General features: G+C 32.7%; 1 protein-coding gene across 1 annotated transcript in view; it reads left to right on the top strand.

Moving 5' to 3' along the window:
* Nucleotides 1–14605, top strand: part of BRIP1 (BRCA1 interacting protein C-terminal helicase 1) — a 188171-nt gene that overhangs the window by 91514 nt on the left and 82052 nt on the right. The window contains exons 11-13 of the mRNA XM_035026682.1: nt 602–767; nt 873–1013; nt 4404–4565. Coding sequence (XP_034882573.1) covers nt 602–767; nt 873–1013; nt 4404–4565 — 469 coding nt within the window. The remainder of the gene's footprint in view (nt 1–601; nt 768–872; nt 1014–4403; nt 4566–14605) is intronic.

Genomic DNA, 14605 nt, shown 5'->3' with positions numbered 1-14605 from the left:
CATAGCCTCTTATTGAAAGAAATTATAAGTTGGATGGGATCACAGAGATCAATACCTTCATTAAAAGTTAATGAAGACTGAAACCCATATTTTAAAGGAACTTAAAATTTATAATTAGTTTTCTAAACTTTTAAAACTTTCAGTAAAAATTCTTTCCATTTTCTCATGTAATAAAAAAGTATAATGCACTGTTTAGCTTCTTTAAGGAAAACTGTTATCTATTTTGTGACTGATAATGTAATACAGAGTGCAAAGAGCTCTAGACTAGGAGTTAGGAGACCTGGATTTTAATTCTGGTTTTGCCATGATTAATATATTGTTCGAACATAGGGATGGGAAATGGCAAGGGATGGATATTTAGATAATATCTAACCTCTGTAAGAGGAAGTTGATTGTAAGATTTAATGGCTCATTTTCTATCAGAATTACTGAATTTAATTAGCAGTGGGGGTTGTTGGTGGGGAAGATGGTATCTTTGAGTGAGAAGATACCAGGACTATCGATTTAGTTTTAGTTTAATCAGTTTTTATATTGTATGTAGCTGGGACATTATGTGTTTCATAAAGTTTTGCCATTTAATTGCCATTTTATTTTCATCCAGATTTGCCGATGATTATAAAGTTGCTATTCAACAGACTTATTCTTGGATAAATCAGATTGATACTTCAGATAAAGATGGATTCTTTGCTCTGGCAAAAAATAAGAAACGTTCAAGACAGAAAATTGCAGTTCATGTGCTAAACTTTTGGTGCTTAAATCCAGCTGTGGTAAGCCTGTCATGTTGTAAATGAAAATTCTGTCATCTTGCTCAATACCAACAATTAAATATGTTTTACTCTTGTAAAGATGTATCTAATATTGTTTCCTTTTAGGCCTTTTCAGATATTAATGGCAAAGTTTGGACAATTGTTTTGACATCTGGGACATTATCACCAATGAAATCCTTCTCATCAGAACTTGGTGTTACATTCACTATCCAACTGGAGGCTAATCATGTCATTAATAACTCACAGGTTAGTATGTTTTTTGAAGGCTCTCAGTCTTTTTACCTCAATATAATTTTATATGAAGAAAATTAAAAGGTACCTGAAATACTAACAGATCCTGATAGGAAATTCAACATTTTAGCTTTAGAATAAAAGAAAAATCTGTCAGCTGTTTGGCAGTGTCAACAAAAGGAAATACTGATAAATAGCATTCCTTCAGCTCATTAAGTAAAAATACACACTTTAGATGCAAAGTTTATATTGCAGTTTCTTCATTTAAGTATATTTTAGGCTTTTAAAAATGAGAATTAAAAACAAAACAAAAATTTAATGTCTTTACCATAGTTCCTATTGCATAATTATTTGTTCATTTGTTTCTCTTTTCCAACAGACAGTGGTATATCCTTATTCTTCTTTTTATGTCCCCATTCTTCCAGTGCACCTGGATTAATACTGGGCATTAGTTAATTAGCAAGGGTTCAGCATGTGTTTGAATATCTGAAATGAATTAAAAGTACTTTCATGGGCGCCTGGATGGCTCAGTTGGTTAAGCGACTGCCTTTGGCTCAGGTCATGATCCTGGAGTCCCGGGATGGAGTCCCGCGTCGGGCTCCCTGCTCGGCGGGAAGCCTGCTTCTCTCTCTGCTGCTCCCCCTGCTTGTGTGTGCATGCTTTCTCTCTCTCTCTCTCTCTCTCTCTATCTCTCTGACAAATAAAATCTTTTAAAAAAATAAAAATAAAAAAATAAAAGTACTCTCATGAGTCCTATGACTTAAGTTTTTAATGTTTTATAATAATACCATAGAAATGTTACTTAATTTCCTAGGAACATTTGAATTGTCATTTGTCAATCTACCTTCTGCTTCTTTTTATGAAGTAATTTGAAGTGGCTAGCTGCATACTTAGCATCACCTGTGCACCTAAAACAATTCTAGTTCTTTATAAAGCTGTTGTTTTCTTTTTCTTTTTTTAAGGATTTTATTTATTTATTTGAGAGAGAGCATGAATGGGGGAAGGGGCAGAGGGAGAGGGAGAGGGACAAGCTGACTCCCTGCTGAGCACAGAGCGTGATTCCAGGACCCTGAGATCATGACCTGAGCTGAAGTCAGATGCTCAACTGACTGGGCCACCCAGGCGCCCATAAAGCTATTGTTTTCAACCAAGGTGTATGTGTAGGGACATTTTTGGTTTTCACGATTACTTGGGAGGAACTACGGATAGTTAGTAGGTGGGGGCCTTGAATGTTAAGCTCCTATATAACTAAGAATTGTGCTTTCTATAGTGCCAGAGTGCTCCTGTTTAGAGACATTGCTATAAACAATAGTGAAGGAAAAATGTATGTTCCACATTTTTAAAAAGTTTTTATTTAAATTCCATTTAGTTAACATGCAGTGTAATATTTGTTTCAGGTGTACAATTTAATGATTCAGGACTTAATAGAATACCTGGTGCTCACCACAAGTGCACTCTATGTCCTATAGTTTTAAGTTGCCTTTTTTAGAGGTTCAAATAAATATGGGAAGTTATTAATAAATTTAACATATATTTTCTCATAAGGATGTTGTTATAGTCTCTATATTCTCAGTCTAGTACACAAAAGCCCATTTAACCTGTAATGCCAATGGATTATAATAGTAAAAATGCTGATTGTTCAGTTGAATTCTATTATAATATTTGCCCCCAACTTTAAAAATTTATTTTTTATTGTGAAGTGTTTTGTTATCTTTTTAACCTCTGTGAGCTCTGTAGTCGTGTTCTTATCCCTACCTGATATTGTCAATTTGTATTTTCTGGTTTTGTGGTTTTTTTTATCAGTGTCGGTTTGAGTTCATTGCTTTTATTAATCTTTTTAAAGAGTAAACTCTTGGCTTTTTTGAGTTTTTCTGTTACAAAAAAAAAAATTTTATTTTTTTTAGAGAGGGAGGGGGGCGGAGCAGAGGGAAAGGAAGAGAGAGAATCCCAAGCAGGCTTCCACACACCAGTGCGGAGCCCCATGTGGGGCTTGCCTTGGGGATTCTTTCCCTCTCTCTCTGCCTCTCCGCCCCCACCTTTCTTAAATAAATAATCATTTAAAAAAAGAACAAGTACAGGGCGCCTGGGTGGCTCAGTTGGTTAAGCGACTGCCTTCGGCTCAGGTCATGATCCTGGAGTCCCTGGATCGAGTCCCGCATTGGGCTCCCTGCTCGGCAGGGAGTCTGCTTCTCCCTCTGACCCTCCCCACTCTCCTGCTCTCTCTCTCTCATTCTCTCTCTCAAATAAATAAATAAAATCTTTAAAAAAAAAAAAAAGAACAAGTACATAATCCTACATAACTACAATACCATAATCATACCCAAGAAATGTAATATTGGTACAATAGTGTCAATATTTATATTTCTCCAGTTATTTCCAAAATGTCTTTATCCTGTTTATTTTTATTCTTGGTCCAAGATCCAATCAAGTATTACATGTTACACTTGACTTTCATATTTCTAGTCTTAAAACTTTTTTTGACTTATTTTTTTGTCTTTGTTTATCTTTCATGACATTTTTATAGAATTCAAGTCAGCAGTTATCTTGAGGAATGTCATAATCTGGATTTTATATGATTGTTTCTTCTTGATAGATTCAGGTTAAACAGTTTGGTAACATTACTATATAGGTGATATTGTTACTTTCCATTGCCTCATGTCAGGAAACACTTAATATCAGTTTGTCTTATTACTAGTTAATCATTTAGTTAAAAGTTGGTTAAATTGGTGTCCATCAGATGTCATTTTGGAAAATGTACCTCAATCTCATATATCATTTGAAAATATAGGGCTATTACATTTTTCAACCATCTGAAGTCTTTATTGTCTTTAAATTACTAATAAAGTTTTTTCTTTCTCTTAGTCAAATTAAGTATACTAAAGCTAGGTCTGTATGAATGTAGAGCAATTGCAAATAACTAAAATTTGGTGGGTCTGATATTTTAGGACTATAGATCTTTGACCATCAGTGAATTTGTAAATTTGTTAAGTATATTCATATTGATTATACTTAGCTGTTGTCATAGTTGAGTCTCAGAGGCTTATCTACAGCAGATTGTATAAGCCTTCATCTCTAAGAGTTTGGAATCATTTCTGATTTACTCATTTCATTTGTTCACATCCCACAGAATTTTACTACATGTTTAATTTTGCAAAGCTATTGGTCTGCTTAAATTTCTATAAATTAGATTTATATATAATTATATATAATTAATTAATGATAATAGAAAAACACCACCAATTTAAAAATAAATTTCCTCTAAACTTATTGCTTGATCTTCTTTTGACATACATATAATTATGGTGGAATCACCACCCTCTTTTTTGTTTAGTTGATTTCTCAACTAAATGCTAATTTGCCTGTGTAGTTTAGGCATGACTCTAATATGACATATTTATATTCTAGGTTTGGGTGGGCACCATTGGGTCAGGCCCCAAGGGTCGGAATCTCTGTGCTACCTTCCAGCACACAGAAACATTTGAGTTCCAGGATGAAGTGGGCGAACTTTTGTTATCTGTGTGTCAGACTGTGAGCCAAGGAATTTTGTGTTTCTTGCCATCTTACAAGGTAAGACAATATTTATTGTTTCTTTTGCCTTTAAAAAATCACATGGGATTACTGGGATAAGCTTCCAGAGTTCAGAAGCAACAGAGTAATTACAGTTTTCCAAACATCATATATAATTTTACTTATTTATTGATTAAGATATTGATTGTTCAATCACTGTTTTACTTGAAACTGTAAGAGATTAAACGTCTCCAAGCAATGTTAGTTATATAAGGACTGTTAATGTGTACATTATTTTTATTCTTAGGGATAGCTTGATTTTTTCATAGTTGAAGGAAAACATTCTTCACTTTCATAAATTATACTTTTGAATGTTTCATTAATCTGAATCTAAAGTCAGACTTCCTTTGTTACTCATCTTTTTTACTTCATGTATTTGGCTAGATATTTTTCTTGCTTTTAAAGTCTTTCTGATTTTTAATAATATTTTCTTGTGTAAAATTGAGTTATATAGTGTATTTTAGTCCTAATATTTAAAGCATTAAAACCACATATAATTCCTGAGAGTAAAATCATACTTTATCAAAACCCAAGCGAAATTCCAATGTAGAGAAGTGGTATTCCCTTTTCTTTTCTCATAGGAAATTATATATGTAGCATAAATAAGTAATATATTTGAATGGCAATACTGATAACTTTTGGCTCTCCTACTGTCTTTTCATTTATATACATACTGCTGTGTATGAATGTGTCCTCCAAAATTTCATATGTTGAAATCCTAACCCCTAAAGATGGTGCTATTAGGAGTGGGGCCTTTGGGAGATGCTTAAGTCATGAGGTCAGAATTCTTATGAATAGGATTAATGTTTATAAAAGAGGACCTGAGAGAAACCTTGCCTCTTCCACCATGTGAGGACGTAGAGAAAAGGTGCCAGCTATGAACCAGGAAGAGGGCCCTCATCAAATGTGACCACACTGGTGCCTTGATCTTGGATTTTCCAGCCTCCAGGACTGTATGTGATAAATTTCTTATGTTTAAAAGCTATCCAGCTTGAGGTATTTTGATATAGCAGCCCGAAGGGGACAAAGACATACTTTGTTAGCAGAGACAGTATATTAGTCTTCCTATAGATAAATTGGAAGAATTGCTTTCAGAAGAAATTTAATCAGATAAGTTTTTTTTTTCGCAAGAACATCTGAAAATAAAATGGACATAAACATCTTAAAAATTCTTTATAGAAAACAGTATTTATCCCAGAATGTGTACATTTACACCAAACAGCTATGTTAAGGAAAACTAATAATTAAGCTTGGAACTAAAGAAAAGCAAAATCTCAGTCACAATCCCAGAAAGTGAGCTAGCAATGTCCAGTTGAGTAAATGAAAAATTTCATATTCTGCTAAGCTTCAAAGACATGGTAAGAATGATTCTTTATATGCTAGGAAGCAATTTGGTATTTTTTTTTTGGTTTGTTTCTGTTTTTTTGTGTATATAAAGGAAAACCAGATCTAATATAAAGTTATTAAAATTGACAATAATATAATTGCCATTGAAAAAGTTACAGTGAAAAAACAGACTGTTGAATAATGAACCATATTTTTTGGTACCAGTTTTCTCAAATAGTAAAATTTTCGTTAGCCAGTCTCAGTAGTTTAAAAATATGTTCTAATTCTTAATAAATTTAGGTGAAATATATCATTTGGTAGAAGAAAAGTAACTAAATGTAGAAGTAATATTACCTCCTAAATTTAATTTTTGGAATAGATTTAGCACAGTATTAATTTAATAGTTACTGAAACTGATGATTAATTATTGGGTGACTACGGAGACTAACATTTAAGTATACTTTTTAGCAGATTTATAAATTGGCTTAACAAATGGATTATTTTTCTTCTTCCTTTTCAACTAAAAAAGAATGGGAAGATACAGAAAATAATCTTTCAAAAGTATTTTGTTTCAGTTTTAGTTTATTTCTTTTATTAAGAGTGGGATTGATAGTTCTCTGGGGTTTTGCTTATTTCTTATTTTCTAATTTATTGTCTTTATACTGTATTTATCTTCTTTATTGATTTGTATGGACTTCTAATAGATCACGTGGATATTAATTCTCTATAAAACATATCAAAAAATTACCCAGTTTTTAATTTTTGAATTATTATAATTTTTTAAGCTTTAAAAATTTATCAATTCTTATATTCTTATACATAATTAAATAATAAAAAATGATTATAATGACAAACAGCAGTCCCCTGTCTCATTTCTCATTTTTCAGTTCTATACCTCAGAGGCTTCTCAAACCTTTGACCTATTCCTCTGATATTTATTGTTATTTCTTTTTTAAAAATTGTGAAACACGCATAACATAAAATTTATCATTTTAACCATATATTCACAATTCATGCAACCATAAACACTGTCCGTTTCTACAACTTTTGCATCATCCCGAACAGGAAATCTCTAACTATGAAATAGTAACTCCCCAGATCCGCTCCCTGGTAATCTCTATTCTACTTTCTGTCTGTAAGAATTTGTCTGTCCTAGGTACCTCATGTAAATGGAATCATACAATATTTGTCCCAATATTTGTTATCAGAATTTTATTTTTTTTTGCATGTGGATACCCAATTTTCCCAGCATCATTTGTTGAAAAGATTCTCTTTTCTTCATGGAATGGTCTTGGTACCCTTGTTGAAAACCCATTAACCACATATGCAAGGACTTATGTGTGGACTTTCTGTTGTTTCCTTAGTCTATAAATCTATCCTTATGCCATTACTGTTTCAGTTACTTTAACTTTGCAGTAAGTTTTAAAATCAGGAAGTGTAGGTCCTCTAATTTTGTTCTTTTTCAAGATTGTTTTGGCTATTTGGAGTTCCTCAGGATTCCTAATGCATTTTAGGATGGATTTTTTTCTTTTTCTGCAAAAGAATGCTGGTGGGATTTTCATAGGGATTGCATTGAATCTGTTCTGGTAGTATTACTAACTATATTAATTCTTCCAACCTATGAACATGGGATGTCTTTCCATTTATTTATGTCTCTTTTAATTGTTTTCAGCAATGTTTAGTAGTTTCAGGGTACAACTCTTTAACCTTCTTGTTTAAATTTATTTCTAAGTATTTTTTAATGCTGTTGCAAATGGATTGTTTTCTTAACTTCCTTTTCCAGTTGTTCATTGCTGCTGTATGGAAAGGGAACTGATTTTTCTGTATTGATTTTGTATCCTGAAACTTTTCTGAATTTATTTGCTTTATATTTGGTGGGGGTGGAGGGTGGGAAATCTTTCACTTTCTATTTAAAAAAGATCATGTCATCTGCAAACAGAGATCATTTTAGTTCTTCCTTCCAATTTGGATGTCTTTTATTTCCTTTTTTTGCATGCTTATTCTGGCTAAGAACTTAAACTACTATGTTGAATAGAAGTGCTACAAACTGGCATCCCTGACTTGTTCCATTGAGTGTGATATTAGCTGTGGGTTTTCCATATATTGCTTTATAATGTTGAAGAAGTTTCTTTTTATTTCTAGTTTATTGACTGTTTTTTGTCATTGATGCTTTTTCTGTATCAATTTAGAATAATCATGTGTTTTTTGGTCCTTCATTCTATTAATGCTGTGTATTACATTGATTGATTTTCTTTTTTTAAAGATTTTATTTATTTATCTGACAGAGAGCTATAGCGAGAGAGGGAACACAAGCAGGGGGAGTGGGAGAAGGAGAAGCAGGCCTCCCGCGGAGGAGGGAGCCCGATGTGGGGCTCGATCCCAGGACCCTGGGATCATGACCTGAGCGGAAGGCAGACGCTTAACGACTGAGCCACCCAGCTGCCCCACATTGATTTTCATATGATGAACCACTCTTTAATTTTGGGAATAAATCCCACTTGGTCATGGTTTATAATCCTTTTAGTATATTGCTGAATTTGGTTTGCTTATATTTGTTGAAGATTCTTGCATGAATATTTGTAAGAGATATTTGTCTGTAGTTTCTTTTGCTTCTGTCTTTGTCTTTGCTCTCAGGATAATACTAGGCTCATAGAATAAGTTAGTAAATATTCTGTACTCTTCAGTTTTTTGGAAGAGTTTGAGAAGGATTGGTGTTAATTCATCTTTAAGTGATTTGTAATATTCACCAGTGAAGCCACTGGATTCAGGGATTTTCTTTGTTGGAAGGGTTTTGATTACTGATTCAATCTCCTTACTAGTTTTAAGTCTATTCAGATTTTCTATTTCTTAATGATTCAGTATTTGTAGATTGTGTGTTCTTCAAATTTGCCCATTTTATCTAGGTTATCCAGTTCGGTGGCATACAGTTGTTTATAATATTCTTTTATAATCCTCGTTTCTGTAAAATTGGTAGTGATGTCCCCTCTTTCTTTTGTGGTTTTAGTAATTTGAGTCTTTTTTTCCCCCCAAAGTCAATCTAGCTAAATGTTTGTAAATTTTATTGATCTTTTCAAAGAACCAACTTTTGATTTTACTGATTTTCTCTACTGTTTTCTATTCGCTATTTAATTTATCTCTTCTATAATCTTTATTATTTACTTCCTTCTGCTAGTTTTGGATTTAGTATGCTCTTATTTTTCTAGTTCCTGAATGCATAAAATTAGATTACTAATTTGAGATCTTTTTATAAGTGTGTCATTAAAGCTATAAATTTCCCTCTTAGCACTGCTTTCTTTGCATCCTATAAGTTTTGGTATGTTGTGTTTTCATTTTCATATTTCTCAAGGTGTTTTCTAATTTCTCTTGTGATTTCTTCTTTGACCTATAGGTTGTTTAAAATATGTGTTGTTTAATTTCCTTATATTTGTGAGTTTTCTAGTTTTCCTTCTTTTATTGATAGAAATTCTAGTTTTATTCTATTGTGACCAGAAAAGATATTATGTATGATTACAGTCTTTTTAAATTTATTAAGACTTGTGTTGTGGACTGACATGGTCTCTCTGGGAAATTGTTCCGTGTCCATTTTGGAAAAATGTGTATTGTCTGTTGTGATTGAAATTTTATACATGCCTCTTAGGTCCAACAGGCTTATAGTGTTGTTACAGTTCTCTATTTCCTTTCTTATCTCTATCCAACTTCTATTCATTATTGAAAGTGGGTAACTGATATCTCCAACTATTGTATAGTTGTCTTTTCTCCCTTCAATTCTGCCATTGTTTGCTTAATAGATTTTGGGACTCCGATTTTGGTGCATGTGTTTACAGTTGTTATATGTTTTTCATGAAATGACCTTTTTATCATCAATATATAGTATCCTTTGGCCCTTGTAACAGTTTTTGACTTAAAGTCTATTCTGTCTGATATTAGTTATGGCATCCTACCTCTCTTTTGGTTACCATTTGTGTGGAATAGCTTTTCCATCCTTTCACTTTCAGCCTTCATGTCTTTAGATCTAAAGTGAATCTCTTGTAGTCAATATATAGTTGAACCATCTTTTAAAATCCATTTTGCCATTTGTTATTTGTTTTCTGTATGTTTTACAAAACTTCTATGTTCCTCATTTTCTCCATCACCACCCTCTTTTTTGTTTAGTTGATTTCTTATAGTTATACATTTTGCTTTCTTGTTTTGTGTATATTTTATAGATACTTTTCTTTGTGCTTACAATGTGGATTACCTATTAGCATCCTAAAGTTGTAACTATCTGATTTGAATTGTTATCAACTTAACTTCATTTATGTACAAAAGCTTCACATTTAAACAGCTCCATCTCTCCTTTGTATTATTGATGTCAGAGTACTCCTTTATACATGTGTGTCCAACAACAAAGATTTATAATAAATTTTGATGCATTTACCTTTTAAATCCTGTAGAAAATTAAAAATAGAGTCACAAACCAAAATTACAAAAATAGTGGCTTTATCTTTTTTCATGTTTATACCTTTACTAGAGATCTTTATATCATTATACCATTTTAAGTTACTGTTTTAGATCCATTCATTTCAAAAGGCCTAATAAACTCTTTCAGCTTTTGTTTATTTGGATATGTCATAACTTCTCCCTCATTTTTGAAGGACAGTTTTGCCAGCTACAGAATTCCTGGGTGATAGTTTTTTCTTTAGCAGAGGCCACTGCTTTCTGGACTCTCATAAGAGTTTTCTGATGAGAACTGAGCTTATGATCTTATTGAGAATCCTTTGATGAGATGAGTTGCTTCTCTCTTGCATCTGTTTATTCATTTATTTATTTATTTTGCTCTTCATCTTTTGACAGTTTAATTACAAAGTATCTTTGTATAGGTCACTTTGGATTTATTCTGATTGAACTCGTTAGGTTTCATGGATTTGTAGATTCATTTCTTCCATTACATTTGGGAAAATTTCAGCCATTATTTCTTGAAATATTTGAATTGAGAGATAAGGGAAATACAAAACATCACAATTTATATAGTAGAGCTAAAGTTATACTTAGAGGGAAATTCATAGCTTTTAATGCTTATTAGAAAAAAGAGAAAGGTCTTAAAATCATAATCTGAATTTCTGAGGAAAATAAACACAAACTAAATAGAGGAAAGGAAATAATGAAGAACAAAAATCTGTAAAATAGAAAACCAAGAAATAATAGAAATTAATCAATGAAACCAAGAGCTGTACTCATTATTAAAATGTTTTAATAAAGTTAATAAAACCTAGCAAAACTGGTCAAGATAAAAAAAGAAGGGAAATTACCCATATTAGGAATTAAGTGGGAATATCATTACAGATTTTGTTGAATTAAAAAGATAATAAAGGGGGCTCCTGGGTGGCTCAGTTGGTTAAGCGACTGCCTTCGGCTCAGGTCATGATCCTGGAGTCCCGGGATCGAGTCCCGCATCGGGCTCCCTGCTCGGCAGGGAGTCTGCTTCTCCCTCTGACCCTCCTCCCTCTCATGCTCTCTGTCTCTCATTCTCTCTGTCTCAAATAAATAAATAAAATCTTAAAAAAAAAAATAAAAAGATAATAAAGGGATATTTTTAACTTTATGCCAAGCAGTTAAACAACTTACATGAAATGGATAGATTCCTTAAAAGACACAGATTACCAAAATTGACTCAACAAGAATTAGATAATTCAAATAACACATCTGTTGAACAAATTGAAGTAGTAATTAAAACCTTTTTACAAAGAAAATTGTAGGCTCAGATGTCTTTATTGGTTAATTCTATCAAGAAAAATTACCAATACTACCCAAACTCAGAAAACAGAGGAAGAGGGAGCACTTCCCATGTCATCAGGCAAACATATCTCTGATACCAAAGCCAAATAAAAGGATATTACAAACAAATAAAACTGTGGACCAACACAGGCCTAAGTAATTGGTATATATAATCCCTTAGTATAAAAAGTATCATATATCATGACCAAGTGAGATTCATCCTGGGAAGCTAATAATAGTTCAGTCTTCAAAAATCCACCAATATAATTCAGTTCATGAATAGAATAAGCTAGAAAAATCACATGTTCATCTAAAGTTATAGATAAAGCATTTTACAAAATTTAATGCCAATTCATAATATAACCTTCAGGTAAATAAAGAACCATCTGATAAAGGGGAATCTGTAAAAAACTTATAGCTAACATCCTGCTTAATGTTCTAAGACTGAATGCTTTTTTGCTCACTTTCAGGAACAAGGCACAGATGTCTGTTTTCTATTCTATTAAACATTGTACTGTATGTAGTACAGTAAGACAAAAACAGGAAATAAAATTACAAAGATTTCAAAAGAATAAGTAAAATTGGTTTTGCTCAGACATCGTGATTATGTACTTATAAAACACTACGGAATCAAAAAAACTAGTAGAATTAATAACTGAATGCAGCAGATTCTCAGTCTAGAGAAAGTCAGTGCAGATGCCCCTCATCTCGGGTTTGAACTGCACAGGTCCACTTACATGTCAGTTTTTTTTAAAAATAAATACACTGCAGTTCTATAAATGTATTTTCTTTATGATTTTCTCTTTTAAAAATTTTTAAAAGATTTATTTATTTGTTTTAGACAGACTGTGCACAAACGGGAGGGGCAGAGGGAGAGAGAATTCCAAGCAGACCGGAGCCCAATGTGGGGCTCAATCTCATGATCCTGACCTGAAACCAAGAGTCGGACACTCAACCAACTGCTCCACCCACGCGCCCCTCTTCCTTATTATTATTTTTTTGAAGATTTTATTTATTTGTCAGAGAAAGAGAGAGAGAGAGAGCACAAGCAGGGGAAGTGGTAGGCAGAGGGAGAAGCAGGCTCCACACTGAGCAAAAAGCCAGATGTGGGACTTGATCCCAGGTCCCCAGGATCATGACTTGAGCTGAAGGGAGATGCTTAACTGACTGAGCCACCCAGGCATCCCCCTTATGATTTTCTTAATAATATTTTCTTTTCTCTAGCTTGCTTTATACAGTAAATAGTACATTTAACATACAAAATATGTGTTAATCGACTTTTTTTTTGGTAAGTCTTCTGGTCAACAGCAGGCTAATAGTAGTTAAGTTTTGGGGGAGTCCAAAGTTATATGTGGCTTTTTGACTGGGCAAGGGTGTTGGTGCCCTGACTCCTGTGTTGTTCAAGGGTTAACTGTATACATAAACAGATTGTATGTTTATAATAGTAACAAACTATTGGAAAATAAAATTTAAAACAATATCAGTTCAAATAACAGTAAAAATTGTGAAATTATGTGCACTGAAAAGTATGGCATTGCTGAGAGAAATTAAAACCTGTATATATAAAATCTATATCAATAGATACTATGTTCATGAGTTGGAAGTCTCAGCATTGGTGAAGTATTATTATCCTGAAATTCATTTGTACATTCAAGTCAATCTTAGTAAAAATTTCAGTAAGCCTTTTTTTAAAGACACTGATATGATTCTGTAATTCATATAAAAGTGCAAATAACTTAGATTATTTAAAAACTTAGAAAAATAAGTAAAAACAAAATTAGAAGTCTTAAGTAACTGGTTTCAAGATTTCCTGTAAAGCTACAGAAATATTGGGCGTAGGGATAGACATATATTATCAGCAGAACAGAGTAGAGCCCAGAAGTAGATTCACATGTATATTTATGGTCAGTTGGCTTTTGACAAAGTTGCCAAGGTAATTTATTGGACAAGTGGAAGTCTTTTCAGGAAATGGAACACTTGTATATCCATATGAGATCAAATGAATGCTGACACCTCATAATCTTATCTAAAAATTAACTCAAAATTGATCACATACCAAAACATAAAAACTAAAATCACCTCTTTAAGGACCTTATCTTTAAATACAGTCACATTCTGAGATACTGGGGATTAGGGCATCAACATATAAATTTTGAGTGAGAAAAACTCAGTCCATAATGGCACAAAGGAACTTTTTGGGAAAATGTAAATGTTTCATATTTTGATGATGGTGGGAGTTTCTTGGGTATATGCATTTCTTAAAACTCATTGAACTGTTTACTTGAAATGAATGTATTTTGTTATATGTAAATTATAATCAATAAAATTGCTGTTTTAAACAGCAAAACAAAAAAATAGTTTTCGTTGAAAATTTGATGAAAATTTTATTAAAATACATTTATCTGGAAAGGATAATATAAAATCTTCCCACATGGAAACATGGGGTGTCTTTATTATATAATGTTTTTGTATCCTTCAGGAAAATTAAGTGGTTAAACCAAGAATAAAACAGTGCCCTTAATACTTCCCCTTTAACCAAAGTGCATAAACAGATACGTTCTGCCTTTCAGTAGGTCAACTGGTATGGCAATATAAATAGCTCCATGACACCCAGTGAGTAGCTTTTGAAATGAAAATCTGTATGTTCCAATTCTTTTTTTTTTTTTTGAAGATTTTATTAGAGACAGCAAGCATGAGCAGGGGGAGGGACAGAGGTAGAGGGCGAGGGAGAAGCAGACTCTCCACTGAGCAGGGAGCCTGACTTGGGCTTGATCCCAGAGACTATGACCTGACACTTAACCAACTGAGCCATCCAGGCACCCCTCAAATTTAGTTTTTAAATGAATGTTTAGAATTGTTGTTTATACAAGTTGACATGTCATGAATTTTTAGGTAATTAATCTTATGTGTTAGTTTACATTTCCTGCAAGCTTCTACTACTTCACCTTAATGAAGTCTAG

This window comes from Mirounga leonina, unplaced genomic scaffold (assembly GCF_011800145.1).
Source record: "Mirounga leonina isolate KUSES-001 unplaced genomic scaffold, KU_Mleo_1.0 Mir_200, whole genome shotgun sequence".
Lineage (NCBI taxonomy): Eukaryota > Metazoa > Chordata > Mammalia > Carnivora > Phocidae > Mirounga > Mirounga leonina.
The sequence above is the reverse complement of the archived record's forward strand: the minus strand, read 5'-3'. Positions and strand labels throughout refer to the sequence as shown.